A 27,945-nucleotide genomic window follows, 5' to 3' on the forward strand; every position below is an offset into this window, starting at 1 on the left:
TTTCCCCCCCAACTTTTGCACAGCGAAAGAAGGCGAGTTTTTTTTTTTTTTTTGAGGCGGAGCGTCGCTCTGTCGCCCGGACTGGAGTGCAGTGGCCGGATCTCAGCTCACTGCAAGCTCCGCCTCCTGGGTTTACGCCATTCTCCTGCCTCAGCCTCCCGAGTAGCTGGGACTACAGGCGCTCGCCACCTCGCCGGGCTAGTTTTTGTATTTTTTAGTAGAGATGGGGTTTCACCGTGTTAGCCAGGATGGTCTCAATCTCCTGACCTCGTGATCCGCCAGTCTCGGCCTCCCAAAGTGCTGGGATTACAGGCTTGAGGCACCGCTCCCAGCCTTTTTTTTTTTTGGGGGGGGACAGAGTCTTGCTGTGTCGCCCAGGCTGGAGTGCAGTGGCGTGATTCTCCTGCCTCAGCCTTCCGAGTAGCTGGGATTACGGGTGCCCGCCACCAAGCCCAGCTAATTTTTGTAGTTTTAGTAGAGACAGTGTTTCTCCATGTTGGCTAGGCTGGTCTCGAACTCCTGACGTGTGGTGATCTGCCCGCCTCAGCTTCCCAAAGTACTGGGATTACAGACGTGAGCCACTGCACCCGGCCGACACTCGCTTTTAACAGCAGAAACCATCCCGGTGAAGAAAACGCCCAAGCCTGACAAGGGTGCGGGGAGAGCTACCCCTCTTACAGGATGCTGGGAGAAGGGTCCAATGCAAAACCGTGGAAAGCAACCTGACAATACTGCTACCCCAAGAAAGGAATCCCTTCACCCAGGTGATTGATTATTCGTTCCCTAGTGTTCCCTGAAGTATACCAGGAAGAAATGGAAATCAGTGTTCTGAAGAACGGCACGGACCCTTATGCAGTTCTATCAGCAAGAACTCGAGTTTGAAGTGACACCGTGCTGTGGAGAGGCAAGGTTACAAAACTACAGTACATCGTTTGAATTCTGTGACACCGGCATTATTTTCTGGGGTGTGTGTGTGTGTGTGTGTGTGTGGCTAAGGTTGTAGGTAATGCTAATTTTTAAATTTTCTCCAACTTTTGTACAGTAAGTAGTTATCAGAAAAAAAAATTGAGAGACAGTATGCCAATAGACAATGGTCGGATAATGAATGACAAGAAACTGCAGCCTCTGCAGTAACCGGGCAGTCGGCTGTGTGGGAAGGACGTAGTCAGGACTGCTTACTCCTCTGTTTTCTGTACCACCCTCCCCATGTCAGAGCCAACCCACGAAAGAGGAATACCCTCCCCAAACCAGTCACAGAAAACATCCTGCTTGTTAGCTCACCTCCAGTTTCCAACAGCCTGCAGTCAGAACCACCTGGAGCCTTCCACGTTTTCCATCCCCTGGCCCTTGCACCTGCCCACACCTTTGATGTCTCTGACTCCCTTGCTGGAGCAAGCCGTGAATTCTGTTTCTCATTTGGGTGGTCTTCCTTCATTTCTACGTTTGAGTTATTGTAGCTGAGAACAGAAGACAGGCATCTGCAAAAAATGTTTATGCTTAATGAAAAGAGTAGAATAAACATTTCATATATGACATCAGTTAAACTCTGAAAAAAATACAGAATGAATACCAAAATACTGAGGAGTAATCTGTAGCACTAGGAAAAATTGTTTTTCTACTTTTCTGTATATTTTTCTCCTTTTGGCAATAAACCTGTAATCCTTTAAGAATTCATGTGTATAGTATTTTTCTTGGAAATTAGAATGATTTGATGAGTGGTTTGATAGAACTTGTATTACTTGGTAAGCAGTTTTTAAATATTCATGTTTACTTATAAAATTTCATTTTTTATTTGTATTATCTATATTATTTAATGTTACTGTTCTGGTTGTTAAACATTTTGAGTTATCTTCCCAGGTTGAATGATTTATGGATGAAAGCACTATTGTACATTTTTGTACATTGTTTCATTTGACTAAGCCAGATTCCTCTTTTCTATCCGTTGGTTTAATTTCTTTGGTGTATTCACAAGCTTATACTTCCACACATTAAAAACATTTTTATCTTACCTCTGTAAAGACAAAAAATGAAAAAAAAAAAAAGGCATTTATCCAAATTCCAAGTTATTCAAATCTGATTGAATATAATCAATGTAAGACTTAAAATTGCCAACTGTGTGGGGTTATTATATCTTAATTATGGCCAAGAACAGTCTTTTTGGTATAAATCATTTGAAATTATTTTATGGTAGTTTGTCTAAATACTAGAAAGGAAATTAAAGCCAGGCATGGTGATTCATGCCTGTAGTCCCAGCTACTAGGGAGGCTGCGGCAGGAGGATCACTTCAGGCCAAGAGTTTGAGGCTGCAGTGAGCTACGGTCATGCCACAGTACTCCAGTCTGTCTCTAAAACAAACAAATAAGCAGGCCGGGCACGGTGGCTCATGGCTGTAATCCCAGCACTTTGGGAGGCCGCAGCGGGTGGTCAGGAGTTTGAGACCAGCCTGGCCAACATGGTGGAACCCTGTCTCTAGTAAAAATGCAAAAATTAGCTGGGCTTGGTGGCGCATGCCTGTAGTCCCAGCTGCTCAGGAGGCTGAGGCAGAATTGCTTGAACCCAGGAGGCAGAGGTTGCAGTGAGCCAAGATCGCGCCACTCCACTCCAGGTTGGGCAACAGAGCAAGAGTCGGTCTTAAAAAAAAAAAAAAAAAAAAAAAAAAAGCAAAGCTACTTAATTAAAACAAAACCAGCAGCCACAGAGATATACAATAGTACCTCTGAGTTTCACCTTCTGCAGCTTTAGTTACCCTGAGTCAACAGCCACCTGGAAGAGATGAGTATACAGTACAAGAAGATATTGTGAGATAGACCACATTTACAACTTTCATTACAGTATAACCGTTACATTTTATTATTATTGTTAATCTCTTAAGGTGCTTAATTCATAAACTTAGTCACAGGTATGTATGTATAGGAAAAAACAGTATGTATAAGGTTTGTTATCTGTGGTTTTAGGCATCCATTGGGGGTCTGGGACTGTATCCCCCGTGGATAAGGGGGTAACTGCTATATCTTTTAGTAGAAGCAAGAGTAGCCCCATGTGGGGGCAAACACTGGACACCGGTCAGTTTCAGCTCCTCCTGCAAAGTGAGGGTATCCTTGTGGCTCAGCCCCGGGGTCCCCTCTGGTCACCTGTGGCTCCACAGTCTGGTTCTTGAACCCAAGGGCAGATAGCTTGCTACAGCCCGGGCCTGAGGATGCACTTCCTTCACCAGGACTCATGACTCCTGCCCAAAAAGACCTGTGGAGCTCAGGGCATCCCCTGATGCAGGTTGGTCAGGACCTGCCCTGCCTGCACCAGCAGGTTCTGCTTCTCCATCTGACCTGGCAGGCCTTGTACTCTTCCACCCTGCAGAAGACTGTCTTGAACTTCCAGAACGCAGCCAGGGCCCTGTACTTGGCCTGGGGAGAAGTTGGGAGGCCTAAGCAGTGGTTGGGGGCCACAGCAAGGCATTGCACACAGTGTGGGTTTTATTTCTTTCAGGGATTTATTAAGGCATTGAGCACAGTGTAATCTCTAGCCAAGTGAAATGAATCCAGGGAAATATATCAGGACCTGAGGGATGTGCTTTTAAAGTTACTGGAAAGGATGATGAGCTGAGAACGGGTATACAGCCACGCCTAAGCGCAGCGACCACTCTGCGGTAAACGTGTTCTGTCCATGTTCCTCAGTCAGGAGGTTCAGGCTCCCGGAGGGCACCTGAGGGTTCCATCACTTTGCTGCCCAACAAGCACATGCCCCCCACCTGGTGCCAAGCGGCAGGAATGACCCCTGCACCACACAGCTGCAGGAGAGCATCCACAGATGGAGGGACTCAGCTGGCCTGGCCACAGTGCGGGCACAGAGGTATGAGGCAAGCAAGGGCAGATCTGAGAGCCTCTAACACTAGGCAGGTGCAGCTGGTGCAAGACGTGCTCCTAGCGGGTGTAAGGAAGGTGGGAGCCACAGCCTCTTCCTGGGCCCAGAAGCAGCCAGCGCCGGGAGATGCAGGCCCAGGGAATCTGTCTAAGGCAGCTGGGTCTGCACCAGCCTTCTTTCCATTCACAACTCACTGCTCCTGGGAGAGCAGGAGGGGCACACTTTTCAAGAGAAACTGATAAGGGAGGAAAGGCAGGAGATGAGGCCAGTTCCACCGATGACAGCTCAGGCCAGGCCTCACCGCTGCAGGCCTCAGCCGGAAGCTCCGGGCTGCTCATGGTCACTGGCGGTGCTGAACTGTCTCTCCACTTTCTTCTGGTCCTTGATCTTGAGTCCAATGTCCACTCTCTTCTCAAAGAAGTTCACCAGCACAGACTCCGTCAGGATGGAGGCCAGGATCTGCTCAAAGGAGATGCACCAGTCGGTGTCAACAGTGCCCCTGATGCGGGCTGTGGGGCTGCAGGCCTCCCCTCCCACCAGCACCGTGTCGTCTGTGAGGTCTTCACACTGCAGGGAGCCCGTGCTGACCACCGAGTATGAGGACATGGACATGTCGTCTTTGGTTTCATCGTCAGACAGCAGCTGGGAGGGTGAGCCCTGTCCCTCGCCGCTGCCCCCCTCCACCACCACCTGGCTCTCCTGTAGGGCTTTCCCGAGGTGTGTGTCTCCGCCGGCTTTGGCTTGGGGGTCTCCTGCAGCTGGGGGCTGAAGCTCCCTGGCTGCGTCGTGATGGGGTCCGGGTGCTGGTGGCTCATCCTCCTCAGTGGCACAGTCCCTGGGCTTCCTGAATGTGCGGACCGAGAACTTCTTCCCTACCTCTCCAATGCGGAGCAGGAGGCTGGCCACGGTGGCGATGGCATGGTACAGGTCCTGCTCCATGGGGTCTTCACTGAACATGTTGTAAAGCGTCTTGCACAGCTCAATGAACTGCTCCTTTTAAGGAGAAAAACAGAAGAACAGGGAGATGGTAAAAGAGCAGTCAGACGGGTCCGTATTAGCCAAACTGATGACAAGGGACAGTCTAAGGATGTTGGCTGCCATCTGGTTAATCATCTCCACGAGCCTCATCAGTCCCATCTCATAGATCAGGACACAGGCACAGAGAGGGAGAGTGGCTCGACCAAGGCCACACAGCTCTTCAAAAGGCTTTCCCCTCTAGCTGCCTTTCTTGGCACATAGAGCGTGCCGGTCTGACCTGGAGCCTCCCTGTTTCTAGGTCTGTTCTGTTGGCACAGGGAGATGGATTTCTACCACGACTCTAAATCCAGTCAGTACAAGGACTTCTCCGTTGTGTTTTAGAATCACCTTTGGCTTTAATTAGAAGCAACCTCAACTCAGCCCTTGAATGAAGCTCTTTCTTTTTTTTATTTTTTATTTTTTCTTGAGATGGAGTCTTGCTCTGTCACCCAGGCTGGAGTGCAGTGGCCGGACCTCGGCTCACTGCAAGTTCTGCCTCCCGGGTTTACGCCATTCTCCTGCCTCAGCCTCCTGAGTAGCTGGGACTACAGGCGCCCGCCACCTCGCCCGGCTAGTTTTTTTGTATTTTTTTAGTAGAGATGGGGTTTCACCATGTTAGCCAGGATGGTCTCGATCTCCTGACCTCGTGATCCGCCCGTCTCGGCCTCCCAAAGTGCTGGGATTACAGGCTTGAGCCACTGCGCCCGGCCAAATGAAGCTCTTTAGAAGGTGATGGTGAGGAGAGAACAGCCTGGGTCAGCTGGAGAGGGAGGTCCTGACGAGGGTGGGTGCTAGAGTCCTTAAGCCACACATCTAGGCCCCCTGGCTCAAGAATGGGAAGAATCCTCATCACACATGGTGCCCACTCTCCAGGCCTGCCAGGGGAGCGGTCAGACTGCAGGGTCTCCTACTAGGCACAGCTAGGCTGTGGGTCTGACCCAAGGGTCATGGTCAGGCTGGTGCTCCAGACTTGCCTTTGGCTCAACACTTGCAGTTTGAAGCTGGGGTCTCCCATTTTCTGGCTGTGAGACCCTTGGCAAGACACCACGCTCCTGACCTGCGAGACCAGTGAATGAAGAGTGGTTGTGGAGGGTGCATGTGAGCCTGCGTGTGCAAAACCCTAGGCAGGGCTGGGAGGGTGCAGGGTGTGGAACGCATTCTTGTCAAAGGTAGCCTACGAGCCTCCGGCTCCTGGTTCACGGACACTCACTCAATCTGGACAGCAGTCACCACGGAAACATGCCCCTGTACAAGGCCCTGGAGCAACTGGCCTCCTGTCTTTCTGGAATCATCACTGACTGGCAACCAGGACTAATGGGCTCTAGAGGCAGCGAGGAGCCTTCCCACCCACAAGGAGATGCTGCAGTGTGGGTGCTGTGATATTAGGGCCCAGTCTTGGTCAGAACTCTCCAGAAATGTCTGTTGTGGGCTCTGATGGAGCCTACCTGGTTCATCTTGGGAAGATCCTTAATCGTCTCCTTCTGAGCCTCTTTCTCCTTGGCCCACATTCGAAGGTAGTGCCGATAGTCCGGAGAGCTGGTCCCCTTCTCCTCTGCAGGTTAGAGGAAAGAGATTCCTCTTTGTCATGTGAGAGAGAGGGCTGGGGGCTGACAGCAGGGAGAGGAAGGGTTGGGTGTCTTCTGGCATGGAGCTACCGGAGCCCTGTTACAAAACACCCTGGCATTTGGGAAGGTGGGCATGGGAAAACAACCCAGAACAGCCACAGGTTCCCCCTAAATTGCTGAAGTGGTTGGACCGAAGCTGATGACAATGGTCCACACTGTCTTCCCTTAGATGAGGAGTCACAGGGCAGCTGGAGAGAAGCTGGCAAGAGGGTGGGGCTGGCTGGGTGCCCGCAGGGCTGGGGTGGAGAGTATGGAACCTCCTGTGCACCCCAAGGCCTGCTCCCTGATCGGGGGACGCATCCGCCATCTCCCAGGGTAGGGGGCTCCCTGGCAGTGACTGGGGAAAAGACCAGCCAGCAAGAGTGCCTCGACACTGGGGTCTCTAAGAACAGCAGCAGAGAATGGCCTGTACCTCCTCTCTTTTCCTGGACATCCTCACTGCCACTTCCTTCTTGCTCTTCCTGTGGTAGTGCTTCTGGACAAACGCAAAAATAAAAACAACATGGAGAACATTCTGCTGTTGGGACTGCAAGTTCCTGGGGTCCTTGAGAGATATAGTCTGTGTTTCTGTACAGCCAGCCCCAGGCCAGGCCCTGGGGGCAGGTCCCCCATGCCACGCCTCCTGCCTGGCCCACCCCGCCCCGCCCTAAGGCACCACAGCAAGGGCCTGAGCATTCCCGCACTTGGTCCAGTTAAAACAAAAGCTGCCAAACCCTCACTTCCTCTTGTCCAAATGAATACAAGTCTCAACATGCTGGTTCTGAAATGAACAATGATGCAGGCTACAGACCAGTCTGAGGACTAGTGAATTCTATAGTTCCTGCTAGAACTCAGGGGAATCCTAGTGACCCCTTCCACCAGTGCCTGCTGTGCCTGTTAGAGGGGTTGTCTGTGCACAGCTCCTGTGCTCAGTGCAGCGTTTCGGGGAGTTTCGAGGACTATACTCCCTGTGTGAGAACATGCACCTGAGGAGAGAAGCAGCCGACCAGCTCTCCTGGAGCTGTTCCCCAGAGGCAGTGTGGCTGGTGGGGACACCTCAGGCAGGTTGGCAGCACCCAGTTCTGAGCTGCTCTTGCTGGCTGTGTGGTGGCAGTGAAGGCACACCTCCTTGGGCTCAGACATCTCACCCTGGAATGGAAGCCCTGCTTCCTGGGGGCCACATGCGGTCTGAGGCCAGGGCTCTGCACCACCATGCCGCTCCCAGAAGCATGTGGGACAAGCCTAGAGTGGCCTGCTGGTTCCACCTACAACAGAAGGTGTACCTGCTTCTGTAGTTTCTGTCCTTGAAATCAAGGTCCTCAAGCTCAAGTCAGCCTCTGCCACTGTCACCAGTACTGCCATGGGCATCTTGGTACACACTATTTTTGGTTTTCTGAGTCAGTTCCTTGGTGTGCATTATCCCCCACATGAAATCACCAGGTGGCATTATGGTCGGTTTTGCAAGTGTGCTGCATGTCACCAGCTCGACTGCCAAAGCCCAGGGCCTAGAATGCTCCCATCACCTGGGATCAGATGGTCCCAACAGGCTTTAAACATAGCACAGGGATGAGTTCTAACAGGCACTCAACATACATGTTTTTCCTTAACAAAAAAAGTGATGTGGAGCATGAAGATTTTTCCTAGGAAAGCATCCACTTTTCTTTCTAGCCTCCACTCAGCCACGCTGTCTTTCACACGCTCCGACAGCATTTTATATTTTTCTACTCACATGAAGACAGAGTATCTCTAACATGTGGCTGCAGAGGTCATGCCCTGGGCCTGCTTGGTGCCTAGTGCGGGAGCCTTATTTACTCCCCACCCACAGCAGACGTGGAGGCCGTGCAGAGGAGTGGCTTGGTTCTGGGTCCTTCTCAGGACTTATCCCCCGCAGGATGAAGTCCCAGAGGGGTCCCTGGGACAAAGAGCTTCCAGGCTTCCTGATAGTGCAAGAGAGTGTTAGGAGGTACAGGGGGCGCCCCTGCCTTCCAGGGACTGACCTTGAGCCTCCCAGGGCAGGAAAAGATCCAGATCTGAGGCCAGAGGAGATGCTGGAAGGGACAGCAGAGGAGAGGCAGAGGGGCAGAGAGGGGAGGAGCCAAGGTCCAGGAAGACAGAGACACAAGAGAAACAGGAGTGAGGACATCCACAGGGGGCGGCCCCAGCCCCCGCCAGCATGGCAGGGCCCAGCCCATGGTCCCCTGGGGAGACCCCATGCAGCCTGCTCCCTGAGCCCAGGTGGGACTGCTGGCCACTGCCCGAGCCCTGCTGCGGTGGCTGCAGGGTGCTGGCTGGGCATGTCAGGTCCAGTGGCCACTCACCTTCTGAGGAGCTGTCCTCTGTGAAATAATGCGCTGCCTCCAGGGCTGACTCGGCTTCCTCTGGGCTCAGAGCTGTGCCCGGAGAGAAGGCAGAGTGAGGGCAGGAGGAAACAAGGAGATCCCCTCCAAGTAAGTCCCTCCAGCCCTGGGCAGAGGCGTGCTTTCCCCGCCCACAAGCCTGGCTAGTCCCAGCACCTGCCCATTACGGTGCCCAGTAACAGTTTTGATGGTAATGATTGGTTATTTGTTACTTTCCTGACTTTTTTTTTTTTTTTTTGAAATGGAGTCTCACTTTATCGCTCAGGTTGCACCACAGTCACATGATCTTGGCTCACGGCAACCTCTGCGTCCTGGGTTCAAGTGATTCTCCTGTCTCAGCCTCCCAAGTAGCTGGGACTACAAGTGTGTACCACCACACCCAGCTAATTTTTGTATTTTTAGTAAAGACAGGTTTCATCATATTGGCCAGGCTGGTCTCCAACTCCTGACCTCAAGTGATCCACCTGTCTGGGCCTCCTACCGTGCCCAGCTGCTTTCGTGACTTTTTTTTTTTTTTTTTTTTGAGACAGAGTCTTGCTCTATGGCCCAGGCTGGAGTGCAGTGGCGCCATCTCAGCTAACTGCAAGCTCCACCTCCTGGGTTCACGCCATTCTCCTGCCTCAGCCTCCAGAGTAGCTGGGACTACAGGCACCACCACCATGCCCAGCTAGTTTTTTGTATTTTTAGTAGAGACGGGGTTTCACTGTGTTAGTCAGGATGGTCTGGATCTCCCGACCTCGTGATCCACCCGCCTCGGCCTCCTAAAGTGCTGGGATTACAGGCGTGAGCCACTGCGCCCAGGCCTCCGCTTTCCTGACTTTTACATTGTGTTTGAAAAGGAAATACATGTCCCAGGTAAAAATCCAATCAACACAATTAGGAGTCCAGTGAATGGCAGCTGCCCTCCTGCCCCAATGACCATCTGGCCAGTGGACCCTTTGGGGGCGTTTCATGCTCCTATGGGCACACAGAGACCGGCCATGCACAGGCAACTTGCTGCTCTCTCTTTGGGTAGCTCAGAGGTCGTGCTGCACTGTGCGTACTGGCCTGTCTCATTCAGTGCAGTCTTTGCTGGAGGTCACCAAGCAGTACCCAGGGTTGCAGATCGCATGGTCCTGGGTGATTGTGGCAGGGCATGGGCCGCAGCCCACCAGAGCCCAAGTGTTCTCTGTGTCTGGACAGGACAGGGCAGGGCAGGCTGAGGGGGCTCAGGAGTCTCAGGGTAGCCCTGCATGCTCTCAACCCTGCGACCTAGGCCCAGTGGGGTCTGTCCCACCAGGGCCTCTCTGGTGAGCCAGTCACCAACGAGAACAGCTGTGTCAAGAGCCTTTCGGCTCTGGAGGCACAGAGCAATGGCCTGTCAGCTTTAAAAATCACAGGTCTGGGCCCCATCACAAGCAATCAGGAGAGAATCTCCTCAGGTGAAGCCCAGCCCCAGCACCCTAAAAATCCCCAGGGTCAGTTCTGAGGGCAGCTGCTGACCTCAGACGGCAAGCAACAGCAGGGACCTGGGGGACGTCCAGCCAGAGCAGAGCGCCTGGCCCAGGATTTCCACCTGCCTCGCCTTTCTTTCCTTCTATGATGATGGAGATGACCCCTCCTTGGAGCACTGTCCATGCAGCCACCCCTGCTGAGCCCCCAGACAGCCTGTCGCCAATGCAGCCCTACTAGGCTCCAGCACTGCTGAGAGGCCAGAGAGAAGTGGCCCCTCCTCATGGCCATGTGAGGATTCTCTAGCTGAACCTCTGGGAATAAACCCTTAAGAAACTTGACAAATTAATGCAGCAGTTTCAGTTCCAGCCCGAAGCTCCACTCATGGCCCTCCTCGTGGGTTTTGGGTCCAGCTGCCTCCTCGGTGGGAGTTCTGCTCCCAGTGGTGCCCGGTCACCCATGGGATTCTCCTCCATGTCCTTTCCCAGGCCAAGGCCCTGCTCTCAGACCTCTGTCAGGTGCTCAAGCTCCCGTTCCCTCTCCTCCAATGTGAAACTCCAGCCTGTGGAGCCGCTGTGCCCCCTTAAGGCCCCACAGTCCCACAGAGGCCTGTCCTCTGCAGCTGAACTTCCGGACAAGTGGGAGATCCTGGCTGGGCAGTGGGCAGGAGGCTCTCACCTGGGGGAAGGTGTAGCTTGTAGAGCACCTTGAGCTTCTCTGTCAGGTCCCCGTGGTACATCCCGCCTGTGGAGAAGGCCAGGGAAGGGGCTGGGGCTGGCAAGATGGCTGCAGAGGCCCTTTCAGGGGGCCCGAGTGGGACCCTCTTCACAGCCTGTGCTGCCCAACTCCCTCCTGGAGAGGTCACGGGGTGAGTCCCAGGCCTCCTGTCTGCCTGGTGCCCTGCTGGGAAGGCTCAGCCCTTCCCTGGGGCTGGCAGACGAGCTTCTAGCAGCCCCAGACTGCATGAGGGAGGGGAGCGGGCAGGGCTCCTGCTGGGCCCCTCTCGGCTCCTGTGGGTGAACTGTTCTTCCCATATCTAGGGCCGGGGCTCAAGCAGCCCCTACTGGCTGCAGTGGGGACAGACAGGAGATGCTGGCATTTGGAAGGCTTCCTGGGAAAGGGTAAGGGAGGGTCAGGCCTCTGGTAGGCCCTGCAGGCACTCACTCATCCCCGTCACGAACTCCTTGAAGTTGATCAGTGAGTCCTTGTTTTTGTCCAGGAGCCTGAACATGCGACCTGCCAGCACAGGTGTGTGGGAGCCGCAGGCCCAGGGTGTCAGGCTGGCAAAGAGTTCCCGAAACTGGCTGGCATCAATCCGGTACTGCTCCAGGTAGGGCAGGCTGGGGTCCCGACGGCCGGCCACTGTGTGGCTGCACCCCCAGTACTGGCTCGCCAGGTGCTTGGCCTGTGGGACACAGTCTGGTGAGATGGCCCAGCCGCTAAGCCTGTGGGTGGAGGGGACCCCTGGGCTGGTGATGTGTCCACCCTCCCCCTCCGTCCAAGCCTGCGGAGCCCTGGGGTGGTGAGCACTGGCCAGACACTGCAGCACCTCCTGAAAGCTCTCAGGGTATCATCAGTCCCTTGTTAACAGATGGGGAGGGGGTTGGCTGACAGAGTCCTTGGCAGCCTGCAGGGGGCAGAGCTGGTCTGCTGGCCCCAGAGAAGGGCTGAGCCTTCCTGGCACGGCTCCCGGGAAACAAGAGGCCCGAGGCTTGCTCTCGCTCCTATGACCTCTCTAGGAGGCAGGCAGAGCTGGCTCAACCGTTGTGACACCAGGGCCACAGCAGAGTGGCCACCTTAAGCACAGAACCTGAGGCAGCTGGAGAGTGAATGTGAACTGGCAACAAGAACAGAAAGGCGGTCATTCCAACTATCAAGGCTGGGTCTTTTGCTAAAAGCACAAGAGCAAGAAAAATTATCTTCGCACTGGGGTTACTGAGAAGAGAGTATGGCCCTGGAGCTGTGACGACAGTCCTGGCACTGTAGGAAGAGCAGTGCAGAGGACATCAGAGGTGGGGGAGCCTGACGGCACATTGCACCTGGATCCAGCCATGTCTGAAGTTTGCATTGACAGACTTTTCCGTTACAGGGGCAATGCATTCCCTCTTCTGTGAAAGATGACTTGAATGGATTTTTTGCTATTTAAGAGGTCCTGCCTAAACTCCAAGAAGGATTCGATTCTACCACATGAGGTTCATGGCAACTGCATCTGAGGATGCACTTAGATCTATTTCTCTATTTCTATTCTATTCCCTATTTCTATTTCTATCCTCTATTTCTAAGAGGATACTCTTGGATCTATTTCTTTTCTGGCAGGAAGCTAGGAAGCTAGGAAGCTAGGAAGGGCTCCTGCCCTGGCTCTGGGCTGTCACCTTAAACACCATGTAAAGGTCCTCCAGCTCTTCAATTGAGAAATCAATGTCCACAGGTATAGCTCGGACCTAGAAGGAAGGAGAAAGAGGGTGTATGGCTGGATCACAAGCTCCTGCCTCAGAAGTACAGCACTCTGTGGGAGTATCCTCAGTAGATGAAGGCAAAGGTGTGAACCGCCTCTCAGTGGCCCAGCGCTCAAGGGCGGGCCCTTCAGGAGAGGGCAAGGCCCACAGCCCATCCCTGACTCCCCACCCACCAGTCAGCTCACACTCCTGGGCTCCTTCCCAGGATGGGCTTGGGGGAGCCTCTCTCCTCAACATACAGTTGAGGCTGAAGGGTGAGGAATGCTCATTTGGCTCCCATCGTCTGGATCCCCGCGGAGACCCTGGTGCCAGCTCTGTGGAAGGAGCCCTCGAACCTGCCAGCCAGTGCTCTTTTGCTTTAATTGGCCGAAGCAGTCAGTCTCTGGTGCTGTGACCCAATGTCTTTACAGTGTCCTACAAGCCTGCAGGACGGCTGGGAATGTGGAAACAATGGAAGAAGTCCCTGCCTTTGGGGACAGAGACCACGAACAGGTCTTGCAGTACAGGGTGGTAGGGAGGGCCTGACCCCTCCAGAGATGAGGACAGAAGCTTGTGGCAGAGACATGGCATTTGGGGTGTGTGGAGGGTGGTGGCATGTTGCCGCCACCTGGGAGTGGGGCAGGGAACACATGGCACAGCCAGGCTGGGCGGGCTCGGCTCAGAGGGCATGTGGCTGTCAGGATGGGAGTCATCTGAGAAGCTTCCCAGTGACTCACCCACCAGCAGAGAAAAGTGACTGGGACCTCTCCCCACATTCCCACCTATACCCCTGGATCTGGTCCCATGAATCCTACCATGATGTATGTACCAAAGCAGTGTAGAGCAGTGGGTGCGGTGGAGCCCTGCACCCACCCTGCTCTGTGGAGAGGGCTCTGCTGCCCCCCGGCCCAGCCCCGGCCCAGCCCCGCTGGCACCCATACCACACTCCTCTTGGCCGTGTCCTCCAAGGACTGGATCACTTTCAGCCTCTGTTTAAACCGCATCTGCTCGATGTCCTCGGCTCTCAGGCTGCTGAATTTCTATAGGCAGAGGTGACTTGGTGAGATCAAGCCAACTGCAGGGCAGAGGGCCGCCACCTGCCCGTAGCTACCCCAACCCACACACCAGACGGAGCGGCCTGGCCAAACTGACCCCACTGGGTGCTGACCTCATAGGACACTTTCAGGAGCTCAAAGATGTCCACCTCTGCAGGGGGGTCATCGCCGCTGGTCAGCAAGGCATGGAGGTGTGGGATAGGAGGAGAGACACTCTGCTTATTGACCACATTATCTAGGTATCTACAAAAGGCAGAGGACAACAGTCCAGACCATGCCCAGGCAGAGGGAGCCTCCTTCCCAACAGCTGGGTGATGTGGAGGGACCCCATGTTGACAGACTCCTAACAAGGAGTGTGCTGAGGACTTGGGCACCCTGCAGGAGGGCAGAGGTGTGCCCCGGCAGGGCCCCCAGCAAGCTTGGGAGCTCTCTACAGGGCAGTGCCCCCAACAAGGCCTAAGCACTAACCCTGAGGACACCAGGCTGTTTTCTTAGTGGCGGGGGGGGGGTCCCTTGGGCAGGAATGCTTTACAACCCCAGGCCCTAACCAGTTGGAAGGACGACAAGCTTCCTCCCTTTGGCGGGGCCCTGGGGACGTGGGACCTTCTTGCCCTGGCCAAGAAGATTCAGGGATCAAAGGTTGAGTCGCAAGAGAAAGTCAGGTATGGGGAGGACTGCTGCAGCTCAGGGAATCAGCTTCTCTAGGGGCACAGTCCTGGGGATGGAGCCCCACCTCGGTCAGCTGCCCTAGCCCCGGCAGAGTTCATGGCCTCCCTGGGTCTCTGGGCTAAGCCTGACACTCAGGTGGGAGGAGGCAGCTGATTCTCCATGCCCATGGCCCTGGTAGTATCCCCAGTCTGACCCCTGCTCTGGAGGAGGCCCTATCCACTTATAGGAAGGGGCAGGAAAACCAGCCACAGACTCTGGCCACAGGCTGAGTATCTTGACATCAGTGTGAACCAAAAGCTACTTAGGCCCACAGTAGGGAGGTGACAACCGTGCTGGATCTAGAGAGTCCCAGGCAGCACCTGGCCTGGCCACAGGCAAGTGGTAGAGTCCCAGTCTGTTCCTGGGGGCTGGGGGCATTCCAGGTCATTCAAATACACTATGTAGGAGGGTGGGATTGCACAGAGCTCAGGGCAGGGCACAGTGTAGCCAGGAAGGGCCGGGGCGTGAAGGCCAGGCTGGGGGCTCGCTTTGCATAGAGGACCCAGGCGAGGGGGAGGGCCAGGTCTGATCAGAATCCTGGGATGCAGGCAGGTAAAAGACCTGAGAGGGGAACCCCAGGAAAAGGGCATGGTGGGCCTGAGCTGAGGCAGCAGGCTGAAGGGAAGCGGGGAAGGGACTGGATCCCAGACAGAATCTGCAAGCCATGGGATGTGGGGACTAAGGAGCAGGTGGAAGGGCTGGGATGACCCTGGGCCTTTGGCGTGACTAGCATGACATCAGCTCATCCAGCTGCTCCAGCGGGCCCAGGGCAGGCCTGCTCCCTCCAGGGCGTGGGGTCTGCATTGCAGCTGAGCTTGGGGAGGTATGACCAGGACCACCTGGTGGACATGAGATGCCCAGCTGTGCCACCAACTGAAATTGTGGTCACTGGATCCTGGCTCTGGGTTGCCCCTAGGAGAGGCATCCCCAACCCCCCATCTGAGCGGCGGCCCTCCAGCCAGCGTGCTCTGCCCACAGCTCCTGCTTTATTCCTCCTGGCACCTATCACTGAGCGCTGCTTCATCTCCCACTAGAAAGGAGCCGGCTCCTGACCTCAGAGCACCCCCGGGTCCAGCTGCGGCCTGGCACTTGGCAGGCACAATCACTGGAGCCTGACTGGACAGTGCCCAGGGCTGGTGAGGGGTTCTGCCGTGAGCTCCTAGCAGAAGGAGCCCGTCATGTCACCTGCCCAGCATGGTCATGGCCTCGCCCTCGTCGCTGCAGCCCAGCAGCTGCTCCATGTTGGCGTCCAGGACGGCCAGGGCCACCTGCAGGATCACCTTGATGCCCTCATAGAAAAAGCAGTCGACGATGACCACAGCACTCTCGAAGGGCATGACACTGAGGAAGAGGGTCAGGAACCAGGACAGCGAGATGCTGGAGATCACCCCCAGGTCCTGCATCTTCTCTGAGAGCTGCGGCAGGAAGTCTCTTGTGAGCTCTTCGAAGATGCCTTGGTCCACCAGGGCTCCTGCGGGCAGGATGAGCGAGGCTGATGGTGAGCCCACCCCATGGCCTGGGTGGGCCCTCGCCTGCAGCCTACCAGCCCTGGCCACTCCAGCACTGCCAGCTTTTCAGTGAGGGCTGAAGGGGACTTGGAGTGCCGGGAGAAAACAAGGACGAAAAAACCCTTCAAGTCTTCTCTCTACAGCTCCCAAACCACTGGGCGAAATAACTGTTTCTTCCACTACACTTGAATTTTATTTTGGGGAAATACTGATTTCTCCCTGAGGCATGAGAGGTAAACAGCGCCCTCAGTGACTCTGTGTCCCATCCTGATTGCGAATAGATGCAGCTCTGAAGGGCTCTAAGAGCGGTAACTCCAAACACCAGATGGCAGGGGAAGGACAGGATAACACACTTAAATATGAACTTAATTAAATACTCTTGCAAGTCATTTCCATTTAATAACAGATTTCACTGGATGTGAGTTCAGTAAAGTTGAGCATCAGGTTACATGGGGAATATACACTCTCTAGTTTTGATGTTTGAAAGTTTCTGTAATCAGAAAGCTGACAGAAAGTTAGATGGATAGGAATTTAGGCTCTGGGGGGACTTTTATAAACCACCGAATGTGTAATACTACCCTCTAACTCCTAGGGAACCACGTGAAGCCTGGAGCTTGGCCTGGAAGGGCTGCCGCCCTCATGGAACCAGCAGGCACCTGGAGACTCAGGCAAGGCGGCACCTGGGGACACTCACCCACCACCCTGGTGTTGTAGTAGTCAGGCAGCATGCGCTCGCACAGGGCCACCAGGAGCCAGAAGGCCTCCTCCTCACTGCCATAGAGCAGGAGCACCGAGGTCACGATGTTCATCGCCTGGTGGGCAGAGACAGCCGGGGAGTGCTGGGCATCTGGTAATGAGAAACTGGCCCTGCCCAACTCCGGGAAATGTCAAAAGGCAATTTGTAGGGAACTGATTGAACAGAGAGTCGGCCAACTCCTTCAAACTGGGTCAGAAGGCACTGGGAAACCAGAGAAAGTGGACATCAACACATTACACTTCTGCTAAGTGGTGTTGGGTGTCAGAGGTGGGACGCATGACTGAGCTGACGTGGAGGTGAGCCACATGGCCAGAGCCCCACACCAAGGCCACTCACTGGGCACAGAACTAGGACCACGCACAGCCCTAGCTGCTAACAAGACCTTTAAGGCAAACAGAATGCCATTTGACTCAGCCAGGAAAATGCCTGGAGTTAAAACCAAAAGCTGCCAGAACTGCTAACCTAAAGCACAATTAAACATCCTCATGCCCATCACTATAACAGAATATAGCAAGTGTTGATGAGGATGTGGAGAAATCGAAACCCTTGTGAATTGCTGGTGGGAACATAAAATGGTGCAGCTGCTGGGGACGAAGTATGGAGTTCCTCAAAAAATTAAAAATAGGCCAGGCCACAGTAGCTTACGCCTTGTAATTCCAGCACTTTAGGAGGCTGAGGAGGGTGGACCACTTGAGTCCAGGAGTTCAAGACCAGCCTGGGCCACACAGTGAGACCCCGTCTCTACAAAAAATACAAAACAGAGCTGGGTGTGGTGGTGTGCCCCTACAGCCCCAGCTACCCAGGAGGCTGAGGTGAGAGATCGACTGAGCCCAGTAGATGGAGGCTGCAGTGAGCCATGATCATGCCACTGACCTCTATTGTGGGCAACAGAAGGAGATCCTGTCTCAAAAAAAAAAGCCCAGGTATGGTGGCTGGTAGCTCACGTCTGTAATCTCAGCATTTTGAGAGGCTGAGGCAGAAGGATCCCTTGAGCCTAGGAGTTTGAGGCCCGTCTGGGCAAGACAGTGAGACCCCATGTCTTAAAAAAAAAAAAATTAGCTGGGTATGGTGGCACATGTCTGTAGTCCCAGCTACTTGGCAGGCTGAGACAGGAGGATTCCCTTGTCTGAGGAGCTTGAGACCAGCCTGGACAACATAGCAAGACCCTGTCTCTAAAAAAATAAATTAAATAAATTAAAAATAGAAATACTGGCCAGACACAGTGACTTATGCCCATAATCCCAGCACTTCAGGAGGCCAAGGCAGGTGGATCACCTGATGTCAGGAGTTCGAGACCAGCCTGGCCAACATGGCAAAAACCCGTCTCTACTAAAAATGCAAAACATTAGCTGGGCAAGGTGGCATGTGCCTGTAATCCCAGCTACTCGGGAGGCTGAGGCAGGAGAATCGCTTGAACATGGGAGGTGGAGGTTGCAGTGAGCCGAGATTGCGCCACTGCACTCCAGCCTGGGCAACAAGAGTGAAATTCTATCTCAAAAAAAAAAAAAGAAAAGAAAATGTGGTCTATGTAATATGATTGAGTCTTAGAAAGAAAAGAAATTCTTTTTTTTTTTGAGATGGAGTCTTGCTCTGTCGCCCAGGCTGGAGTGCAGTGGTGCGATCTTGGATCACTGCAAGCTCCTCCTCCCAGGTTCACACCATTCTCCTGTCTCAGTCTCCCAAGTAACTGGGACTACAGGCGCCCGCCACCTCGCCCGGCTAATTTTTTGTATTTTTAGTAGAGACGGGGTTTCACCATGTTAGCCAGGATGGTCTCGATCTCCTAGCCTTGTGATCTGCCCACCTCGGCCTCCCAAAGTGCTGGGATCACAGGTGTGAGCCACCGCGCCTGGACCGAAATAAAGGAAATTCTGACACATTCATATGACATGGATGACCCTTGAGGATATCATGCTAAGTGAAATAAGCCAGGCACAGAAAGGCAAATACTGTATTATTTCACATATATGAGACACAGTTGTCCAATTCATAGTAATGGAAAGTAGAACAGTGGTTGCTATGGTGGTTGGGGCATGTTTAATGGGCACAGAGCTTTGGTTTTGCAAGATGAAAAGAGGTCTGGGGATGGATGGTGGTGACGGGTGCACAACAGCGTGAATGTGCTTAAAGCACTGAGCTGTACACTTAAAAATGGTGAACATGGGAAATTTTATGTTCTGTATACTCATTTTACCAAACACATAAAACAATCGAATGCTGCTGGAACTCAGACAAGAGTAGCAAGAGGACAACTTCTATCCGGCATGGGGATGAGATGAGCAAGTAATACTGTTTTTAAATTACATCTTTTTCTGCAGCTGGGCTCCTTCCTTGGGACATGAGGCAGGGTCACCACACAGGCCTGGGACCACAGGGACCTGCTCCTGTGAGCCTCTGGTGGCAGATGCTGTCTCTGGGCCCGTCAGGCCCCTTACCTGGCAGTAGCCGATGGTGGGGTTTCGGAAGGCATAGGCGGTCAGCACCCGCCGGAGGGCAGCAATCCCGAGCTCGTTCTGGAAGGCAGGGTGCTCAGGCATGGAGCGGTGCAGGTCTCGCTCGATCTCCTCCGTGGCCAGGCTATACTTCCCAGTGGACTTCTCCACCAGCTCAGCATAGTAGCCGGGGTGAGTCACCATCTCATTCCAGGCCCCTGGGGAGACATGGGTGCCGGCTGTCTCTGTCCTTCTTCTGGTACTTTGGGGGCAGTAACAGGGCAGGTTGGAGATACCAGTGCCCCACAGAGGAGAGGTGGGACTTGGGGTCAAGCACAAGCTGCGAGGCAAGCTTTCCTTTGTGCTCCTGGGGAGGCTGTTCTACCCAAAAGTTCAAGTGGTTGACTTGCCTCCTCCAGAAACCACGGGTATGAATGCTGTCAGAGCGCGTCTCAAGGAAAGAGGCCTCTAGGGGACCTGTTTCCCTCCCACTGTGGGCGGGAGGGCACCACCCGGCCAGCAGAGTGCCTGGCCCCCAGCCTCTGTTCCTCAGGATGCTCCTCCTGGTTGGGCCCCTGGCCATGGCCCAGAGCCCGGCTCCCGGCTATGTGAAAGTTGGGAGTACCTGCCTGGCCAGCTTAGGAGGCGGAGGTTGCAGTGAGCTGAGATTGCATTGGTTCAGGCCGGCTCAGGACCAGACGAGCTCACATGGAGAGAGCTTGGGGGCTGTGACTGGCTGAGACACAGAGAGAGCTTGGGGGCTGTGACTGGCTGAGACACGGAGAGAGCTTGGGGGCTGTGACTGGCTGAGACATGGGGAGAGCTTGAGGGCTGTGACTGGCTGAGCTGAGGCTGGGGGTGGCTGCCTCCCACTCACCGGAGAAGAGGAGCCACAGTTCTCCCCGGAGGCTCTCAGGGATGCCCTTCAGGACCAGTGCCCGTGTCTTGGCTGTGCGGTACATGCACACGCCGCGCCCATACTCGAAGAAGTGGATGTGCCAGGATTCCTCTTTCATCTTCTCCTTGGCCTGAGGGAAAAGCGCATCAGGGAGCCTGGGGGCCGAAGCGCATCTGAGTGCCGAGGCCTAGGCCAGGCCGAAAGCCTTGTGAACACTCCAGACAGCGCTGGCCTGCAGGTGTGGCCTTCCTCATGATTCCCGGGAAAGACCAGGCCACGCTGAGCCACACCTCCCAAGGCTCAGGAGACCGGCTCCTCAGCGGGAGGGCCCTTCCCTTCAGAGGCCTGGAGCCCATGGCTAACAGCACCACCGAGCAGGTCAGTGGGGCCCCGAGAGAGTGCCTGCTCCGCCCACGCTGCCAGGGTGCAGCCTGGATGGGCACTGCCCAGTGGTCAGCCTAGGGCCCTGAGGGAAGGCACAGGCCCAGGACTGGATCCAGCTTTCCTCCTGAGGGCTCCGCTCTGGACGGAGGCTGGAGTGCTGGCGCTCAGGGCTCACCCCTTTGGCTCCAAGGTCCTCCATGGGCGAGTTTTTCTGGAAGAGCTTGAGCAGGCCCTGGGATGCGGTTGGCACCTCATGCGCACAGAAGCTCTGTCGGCTGCTGAGGGGAGAGGCTGGGCTGGCAGGCTGCTCCGGCACCTCCTGAGGAGCTGGGGAAGACTAAAAAATAAAACAGGGAAGGGGACGCCTAACAACTGTGCTGCCGGGCAGCCTCTGATGTGCCGTCCACCCAGAGCTGGACCAGGGCCCGGTGCAGAAAGGGCCATGGGGGCGAGCGGCACATGGAGAAGAGCCTGTCTGGTTGGGCAGGAGGCTGTGGCTGCAGCTCCGCCCTCAGCTCTTCTCTGGCTGCCGGACACCGAGTCCTCAGTAACCAAACCCACCCTCACCAGCGAGTCAGTCTCAGGGAGTGAATTCTGGGCTCACCCTGTGGGGCCCTTTTCTGAGGGAGGTCAATGTAACGAACAGGAGAGGCCCTATCCTAACATGGAGGCACATCCCTGCCCACTCTCGGGCCCATGCTTCTTGGGCTGCACAGAGGGTTGGGCAATGGCCTGTGATGTTGATCTGGGCTCAGGGTGGGTTTGGGGTGACTGCGTCACCCAGTTGCCACCAAGGAAATGAGTGGCCCTTCTGCAGGAGTGTTGGGATAACCCAGGGAGCACGCAAGGCCTGCTGCTGCCATCATGGTGCCACACGGGCCTAAGAGTGATGCTGTCTTGGCAGAAAGCAAAGTCCAGTGTGGGAGAGCCCAGCTCGACTGGGGCCAGCTGACTGCCTGAGCTTCTTGGCTCTGCAGGTGGTAGATTCCCCATGGTGGACTCCGGTCTGGGCTGGGCTCTCTATCCCTCACACCCTCCCGGTGGCTCTGGTCCCGTGGTCATGGTCCCACCGCACCCAGGGATGGGGCAGCAGCCAACGTGCTGGGCGCCCTCCTAAGACACTTCATATTCTGCGTTTTTTGAGAGAACCCTGATCTTGACTGTGGTGATGGCTTCATGGGGGTATACACGTTAAAACGTACCAAATTGTATTCCTTAAATATGTACAGTGTATTGCATATCAATTTTACCTCAATAAAGTTATTAATATAAAAGGAATAAAGAAAAAAAAAGAGAGAGAACTCTGCTAGGTTCACACCCACAGTCTACCCCTCTGCCCCCCATGATGTTACAGAAATGGCTTTTGGGTCCACTTAAACAAATGTTTACGACGAGCCGCCTGAATCCAGTGGGCACAGCCCCCTTGCAGACCGACTGCCTGCCTGGAGATCCTGCTTCCCACCTGAGCTCCCCCAGAGGGACTGACTAGGACACACATGGGCTTGCAGGCTGTGAGGTGCCTTGGAGAATCACAAATCTTAGTGCCAGGGAAGGAGCCAGACCGCCAGGTGTGTGCTGCACAGTAGACGCGTGCTCCCGGTGAGGCGGCAAGCGTGACACCGAGCTTGGAGACCAGGTTGCTTTCTGCAGAAGCTTGGCTCAGGTCCCGCCTTACATTCAGGCTCACTGGCCTCAGGTGGGCTCTCAGAGCTGCCTGGGATCCTATGTATTCCTAGTCCAGTCCTCCCTGCTTCCCCGAGGTAACCACTTCACATAAAGCTCCAAAACCACCTGCCATCCTTGCATCCCACTGAACCACACTTCTTCCTGTTAAAGTGAGCACACGGGAACAATCTGAGCCCTCCACAGATGACTGCCAGCCTGCCCACCCACCTGCCTGCACCTGGACCCCATCCCCTGCCTTCTCTGCAGGAGTCGCTCTCCAGCACAGAATTATACTGTTATTCCCCTAAAGGCCACCCCCACTTCACCTGGGTGTTGTTCACATGCTATGCTCACTCTGCGAAGATTCATCCGGTTGTACACTGTATGTGTACTTCTGGATATGTATGTTAAACTTCAGTTAAAATTCTAGCCCTCCCAAAAGTTACCTCATTACTTTCTGCTGACCTTCACACAAAACTTCTTGAAAGAGATGCTTAATCTGTCTCCTTTCTCCAAGTTTTTTCCCGTGTCAAAAAGCGTATATTTATACTGTAATAATTTTATGCTAATACCATTATATAGTTCCCTTAGTCCTCTCTTTTTAAGATGTCAATTCCCTACTATAAGCAATATTGAAATTAGCTAGTAGGCCTTTTCTTCCCACTTTCCTCCCTCTCTGCCAACATCTGATCAAAAGGATATAATTTTAATTAATAAGGCAATCAGTGAGCTTACTCTACTTTCCATACACCTTCCTTTTTTTTTTTTTTTTTTTTTTGAGATGGAGTCTTGCCCTGTCACCCAGGCTGTAGTACGGAGGTGCAACCTCCACCTCCTGGGCTCAGGCAATTCTCCTGCCTCAGCCTCCCAAGTACCTGGGATTACAGGCGTGCGCCACCATGCCCGGCTAATTTTTGTATTTTTAATAGAGACGAGGTTTCACCATGTTGGCCAGGCTGGTCTCAAACTCCCTACTACAGGTGACCTGCCTACCTCGGCCTCCCAAAGTGTTGGGATTACAGGCGTGAGCCACCAAGCCCAGCCTCATACACCTTCCTGATCTCAGGTTTTGATTGTACTATGTCTCCATCATCAGAGACTATAACATTTACATACTGTCACCTCTATTCCTACTATCTAACCTTAATTCCACAGCTAAATATATTCAATGCTACCACCAGTCCTTATGCCCAAGCTGCTTCCATCACTCCTTGGTTGTCTGGAGTCTATTCTCCAGCAGACTCCACAGAAGCTGAGAGAGCCCCTGAACTCCTCTGCATGTTCTTTACAGCCTATGGTCTTTATACCTGAAGGTCAGTTCAGCTGGGTATAAAATCCTTGGGTCACGGCTTCTTTTACTGTATATCTTAAAAATGTTACTTTATATAATCTCAGCACTTTGGGAGGCTGAAGCAGGTGGATCACTCTAGGTCAGGAGTTCAAGACCAGCCTGGCCAACATAGTGAAATCTCAACCCCATCTCTACGAAAAACGCAAACACTAGCCAGGCATGGTGAAACGCACATGTAGTCCCAGCTACTCAGGAGGCTGAGGGACGAGATTGCATGAACCTGGGAGGCAGAGGTTGCAGTGAGCCGAGATTGTGCCACTGCACAGCAGGAGACACCCCCCGCCCAACCTCCACCAAAAAGTTACTCTAAAATGTTGTTACTGTATCACAAAGTCTGATACCTCTCTGAGGAGGAATCTCTCAGGATCTTGGTCCACTGCAACCTCCATCTCCCACCTCCTGGGTTCAAGTGATTCTTGTGCCTCAGCCTCCCGAGTAGCTGGGATTCCAGGCATGTGCCACCACACCTAGCTTATTTTTGTATTTTTAGTAGAGACAGAGTTTCACCATGTTGGCCAGACTGGTTTTGAACTTCTGGCCTCAAGTGATCTGCCTGCTTTGGCCTCCCAAAGTGCTGGGATTACAGTTGTGAGTCACTGTGCCCAGCCTGGACTAATTTTTAAATCTTTAAAATCGAATAGTTTTATGAGATTATATGTCAATATTGACTATTTTGTGTTGATTTTTCTAGACATTCAATGTGCCCTTCCACTATACAAGTTCAAGCTTATTTTCTAAGTTTTCCTGAATCATGGTTTCTATTACCTGCTATTCCACCATTTTTCTCTGGGAAGGGTGTGGGGTGGCACTACAATTATATGTAAGTTGGATCTTCTTTGCCTGACTTCTTTATCCCTTCTCTGGAAAATTTCTTCTCTATTTGTTTGAGTCTTGTCTGACTCCATTTTTCTCTGGTCTCTTCCTTATTTACCTTAATGTATTTTCATTCTTGTGTTCCTGATTTTCATTTCAGAAACATGTTTTTTTTTTTCTTATTTCCTCCTGAGTCCTGTCAACTCTCTTCACATTTTTCTGTTGACTAGCCACTTTTAACCTGAGCTTTCTAAACATTTTTAATTTATACCATTCTTTAGTAGTTTCTATAGTTTTTCTAATTCCTTTGAGATCACTTGGAAACATCAGGACACAGTTTTCATCTGTCTGGAGGAATGTTTTTCTGGTGTGCTTTCATTATCTGTGGAAGGTTATCTGGTTCACTCTCTCCCCACAATATCTTTGTACAGGGTGTGATCAGCATCTTTTCCTGTTCTTTCAGCAGGATGTTCTATGTATGGGCAGTTGTGGGTCACAGTAGCTTTCTGAACTCCACAGCTGGAGGGGCTTTTCCCTGCAGTGGTCAGTCTGGGTAGCCCTTGCTCCTGTACTTTCTAGGATCAGCCACCTCTTTCTTGTATCTGAAGCTTTTCTCCTTTACCCCAAGTGTTCCTGCTCTGTTCAATCCCAGCCCTTTTTTTGCGGGGGTGGGCTCTTTTCTTTCAGGAGAGAAGTTTGTGTCAAGGGCATGGGCTTCCCTCACATTCCTGATCTTTCCTCAGCCGTATAATATGTCAGGCAGCGATAAGGCTGTGGATAGAAATAAAGCAGGATTTTGTGCTTCCATTAATAAAAAAGCCTCCTCTATAAACTGGAGCCTGAGAAACCTTCCCCAGTCTCACTGGCTCTCTCAGATTCACTTGGTGAGGTTTCCATTTGCTGAGTAGTCTCTTGTGAGGGGTATTCTGGTGACTTCTGGATTCCTTGGCTCTTAGGACAGTCGGAGCCCCTTTTCCTTCCCGCCATTGCCTCAGCACAGCTACTGGCTCTGTGTCTGCACAGAGTCATGTCACAGTTGGTAGTCTGGCACCCATCTATGGTGCATAGTTGGTGCATAGAGCATAGCATGGAGGTTCCTCGAAATATTAAAAATAGAATTGCTATACAATCCAGCAATTCCACTCCAGGGTATGTCCCCAAAAGAACTGAAAGCAAAGATTCAAACAGACATCTGTACACCCATGTTCACAGCAGTGTTACTCATAGTAGCCATGAGGTGGAAGCAGTCCAAGTTTCAATGGATGAACAAAATGTGGCTTATCCATAAAATGGCATGTGATTCAGCCTTAAAAAAGAAATCTTAAGCATGCTACAACAAGAATGAACCTGGAGGACATCATGCTAAATGAAATAAGCCAGGCACAAAAGGGAAAATACTATATGCTTCCACTTATGTGCATTACCTATAATAGATCAACTCAAAGAGTCAAAAGGTAGAATGGTGCTTGCTAGGGGCTGGGAGACTGGGGACTGAGGAGTTACTGTTTAATGGGTTCAGAATTTCAGTTTTGCAAAATTGAAAAAGTTCTGTGGATGGATGGTGGTGATGGCATAACAATGTGAATGTACTTAATGGTAAATGTTGTTATGTGTGTTTTACCACAATAATATCTCCTGAATCTGACCCCTTCTTACCACCTACACTGCTCCTACCTTTGATGCTGGACTCTATCATCTTGTGCCCTGCTACTGTGGTGGCCTCCAGCCGGCCTCCTTGCTTCTGCTCTTGCCACTCTCTAGTGGCGGCCTCCAGCCAGCCTCCTTGCTTCTGCTCTTGCCACTCTCTAGTGGCGGCCTCCAGCCAGCCTCCTTGCTTCTGCTCTTGCCACTCTCTAGTCCAGCACTGCCCAAGAGAGATGATGACAGCCACAAATGTAATTGTAAATTTTCTAGTAGCCACATTAAAAAGTCCTAAAATAAATTGAGGTTAATTTTAACAATATATTTTACTTAATCTAATATATCCAAAATATTTGCATTTCAACAGGAATCAATTAAAAAATGATGGAGTGGCCAGGTGTGGTGGTTCACTCCTGTAATCCCAGCACTTCGGGAGGCTGAGGCAGGTGGATCATCAGAGGTCAGGAGTTCAAGACCTATCTGGCCAACATGGCGAAAACCTATCTCTACTAAAAATACAAAATTAGTTGGGCATAGTGGTAGATGCCTGTAATCCCTGCTACTTGGGAGGCTGAGGCAGGAGAATCACTTGAACTTGGGAGGCAGAGGTTGCAGTGAGCCAAAACTGCCCCACTGCACTCCAGCTTGGGTGACAGAGCAAGACTCTGTCTCTCAAAAAAAAAAAAAGGGAGATATTTTATGTTTTTCTTTTCATACTAAGTCTCCAAAACCCACATATAGTGAACACTTACCGTACATTTCCACTGGGACCTGCTGGGTTTCCAGTGCTCCACGGCCACACGTGGCTGCTGTACTACACGGGGCACCTCTAATCCACTGTCAACGTGGGCGGCCTCAGTAACCCCATTAACACGTAAACAGGTCCTGCCCTCCTCTGGTCATGACTCTTCACTGGCTTCTCATCTCACCTACAGTCAAAGCTGCAGCACTCACAGGGTCTACGGACTTTTGGTGACTTGGCCTTCTGCCACCTCTCTGGTCTCACCTCCTACACCTGGTCAGTCTCCTAAGCCCTGGTCCCAGGAGCCCGTGCCACGCCCAATCCTGTCTTCCAGCTTGCTGTGCTCTCTGCCTCCAACACTCTGCCCCAGACACACTATGGCTCGTTCCTCTGCTTCTTTCAAGTTTCTCCTTCAGTGCTGCCTGATCAAAGAGGTCACCCATGAGTAACAGAGAGAAAATGGAGCCCCCTTCTTTCCTCTGGCACTCCTGATCCCCTCATCCTGCTTTATTTCAACCCACAGCCCTTATCACTGCCTGACATATTGTATGTTTATTTGCTTACTGTCTCCCTCACTGGAATATTAGCTCTAAGTGAACATGCACACTGTCTGATGTGTTCACTGTTCTATTCCTGGGGCCTAGAATAGCAGCAGGCACCTAACAGGAATGCAATAAAATGTGTTTGCATACATAAAGCCGAGTGCCTGGGAGGGGCCAAGAGTGGTGCTTACTCAGCTTTCAGGAAGTGTGGGGCTTCATGAAGGCAGAGGAGGCTTGACCACCCTGTTCACTGCCCCTGCCACTCAATCCAACTTCACTCTTTCTTGAAATCCCAGATGAAGCCCAACTTCCTCCACACCTTTCTTAATATCTCCAATCCACACTGATTCCGCCCACCCCTTCCCACCCACTCATCTATGTAGTAATTTATTTAGCATCTATTATTGCGGCAGACAATGTAAAGGCCTGCCTGGGCCAGACCACACACGGTTCTAGAGCACTGAGGACACGTGCAGCCACAGCTCCCATGCCTGTTGCCCAATGAGACGGGGCCTGCAGGGCTGGGCACTGATTTTTCCAGAGAAGCTGGATCTGTGAATTTATATATGGACTCTTCTAACGGCCAAGTGTTTTTGCAAATTCAGACTCAACAACAGCAGCAGCACATCCATCTTGTCACACCAGAAAGCAAGGAATCAAAGACGACCAGTGGTGTGCCCAGGGACTCTCAAGGCCAGCCCAGATGAGTCCCTCTGGCCACATATAGAATAAGCATAGTGATTCCAG

At 52.8% G+C, this 27,945-nt stretch overlaps 1 protein-coding gene across 4 annotated transcripts in view; it reads right to left on the minus strand.

Moving 5' to 3' along the window:
- Positions 1 to 2,826: 2,826 nt before the first annotated feature.
- TBC1D9B (TBC1 domain family member 9B) overlaps positions 2,827 to 27,945 on the minus strand; it is a 44,778-nt gene continuing 19,659 nt past the window's right edge. The window contains exons 8-23 of one of the 4 annotated variants that reach the window (XM_010380966.2): positions 20,620 to 20,781; positions 20,040 to 20,190; positions 19,166 to 19,380; positions 16,668 to 16,785; positions 15,651 to 15,936; positions 13,871 to 14,000; positions 13,644 to 13,742; positions 12,640 to 12,708; positions 11,432 to 11,672; positions 10,946 to 11,011; positions 8,798 to 8,869; positions 8,477 to 8,527; positions 6,913 to 6,975; positions 6,321 to 6,427; positions 4,735 to 4,851; positions 2,827 to 4,317 (exon numbers count right to left, since the gene is read on the minus strand). In XM_010380966.2, coding sequence (XP_010379268.2) covers positions 4,171 to 4,317; positions 4,735 to 4,851; positions 6,321 to 6,427; positions 6,913 to 6,975; positions 8,477 to 8,527; positions 8,798 to 8,869; positions 10,946 to 11,011; positions 11,432 to 11,672; positions 12,640 to 12,708; positions 13,644 to 13,742; positions 13,871 to 14,000; positions 15,651 to 15,936; positions 16,668 to 16,785; positions 19,166 to 19,380; positions 20,040 to 20,190; positions 20,620 to 20,781 — 2,094 coding nt within the window. In that variant the 3' untranslated portion in view covers positions 2,827 to 4,170. Of the gene's footprint in view, positions 4,852 to 5,770; positions 5,933 to 6,320; positions 6,428 to 6,912; positions 6,976 to 8,476; positions 8,528 to 8,797; positions 8,870 to 10,945; positions 11,012 to 11,431; positions 11,673 to 12,639; positions 12,709 to 13,643; positions 13,743 to 13,870; positions 14,001 to 15,650; positions 15,937 to 16,667; positions 16,786 to 19,165; positions 19,381 to 20,039; positions 20,191 to 20,619; positions 20,782 to 27,945 lie in introns of those variants that run through there. The other 3 variants (XM_010380963.2, XM_030927039.1, XM_010380964.2) reach the window with 3 other exon arrangements.

This window comes from Rhinopithecus roxellana, chromosome 3 (genome assembly GCF_007565055.1).
Source record: "Rhinopithecus roxellana isolate Shanxi Qingling chromosome 3, ASM756505v1, whole genome shotgun sequence".
NCBI classification, from domain to species: Eukaryota; Metazoa; Chordata; class Mammalia; order Primates; family Cercopithecidae; genus Rhinopithecus; species Rhinopithecus roxellana.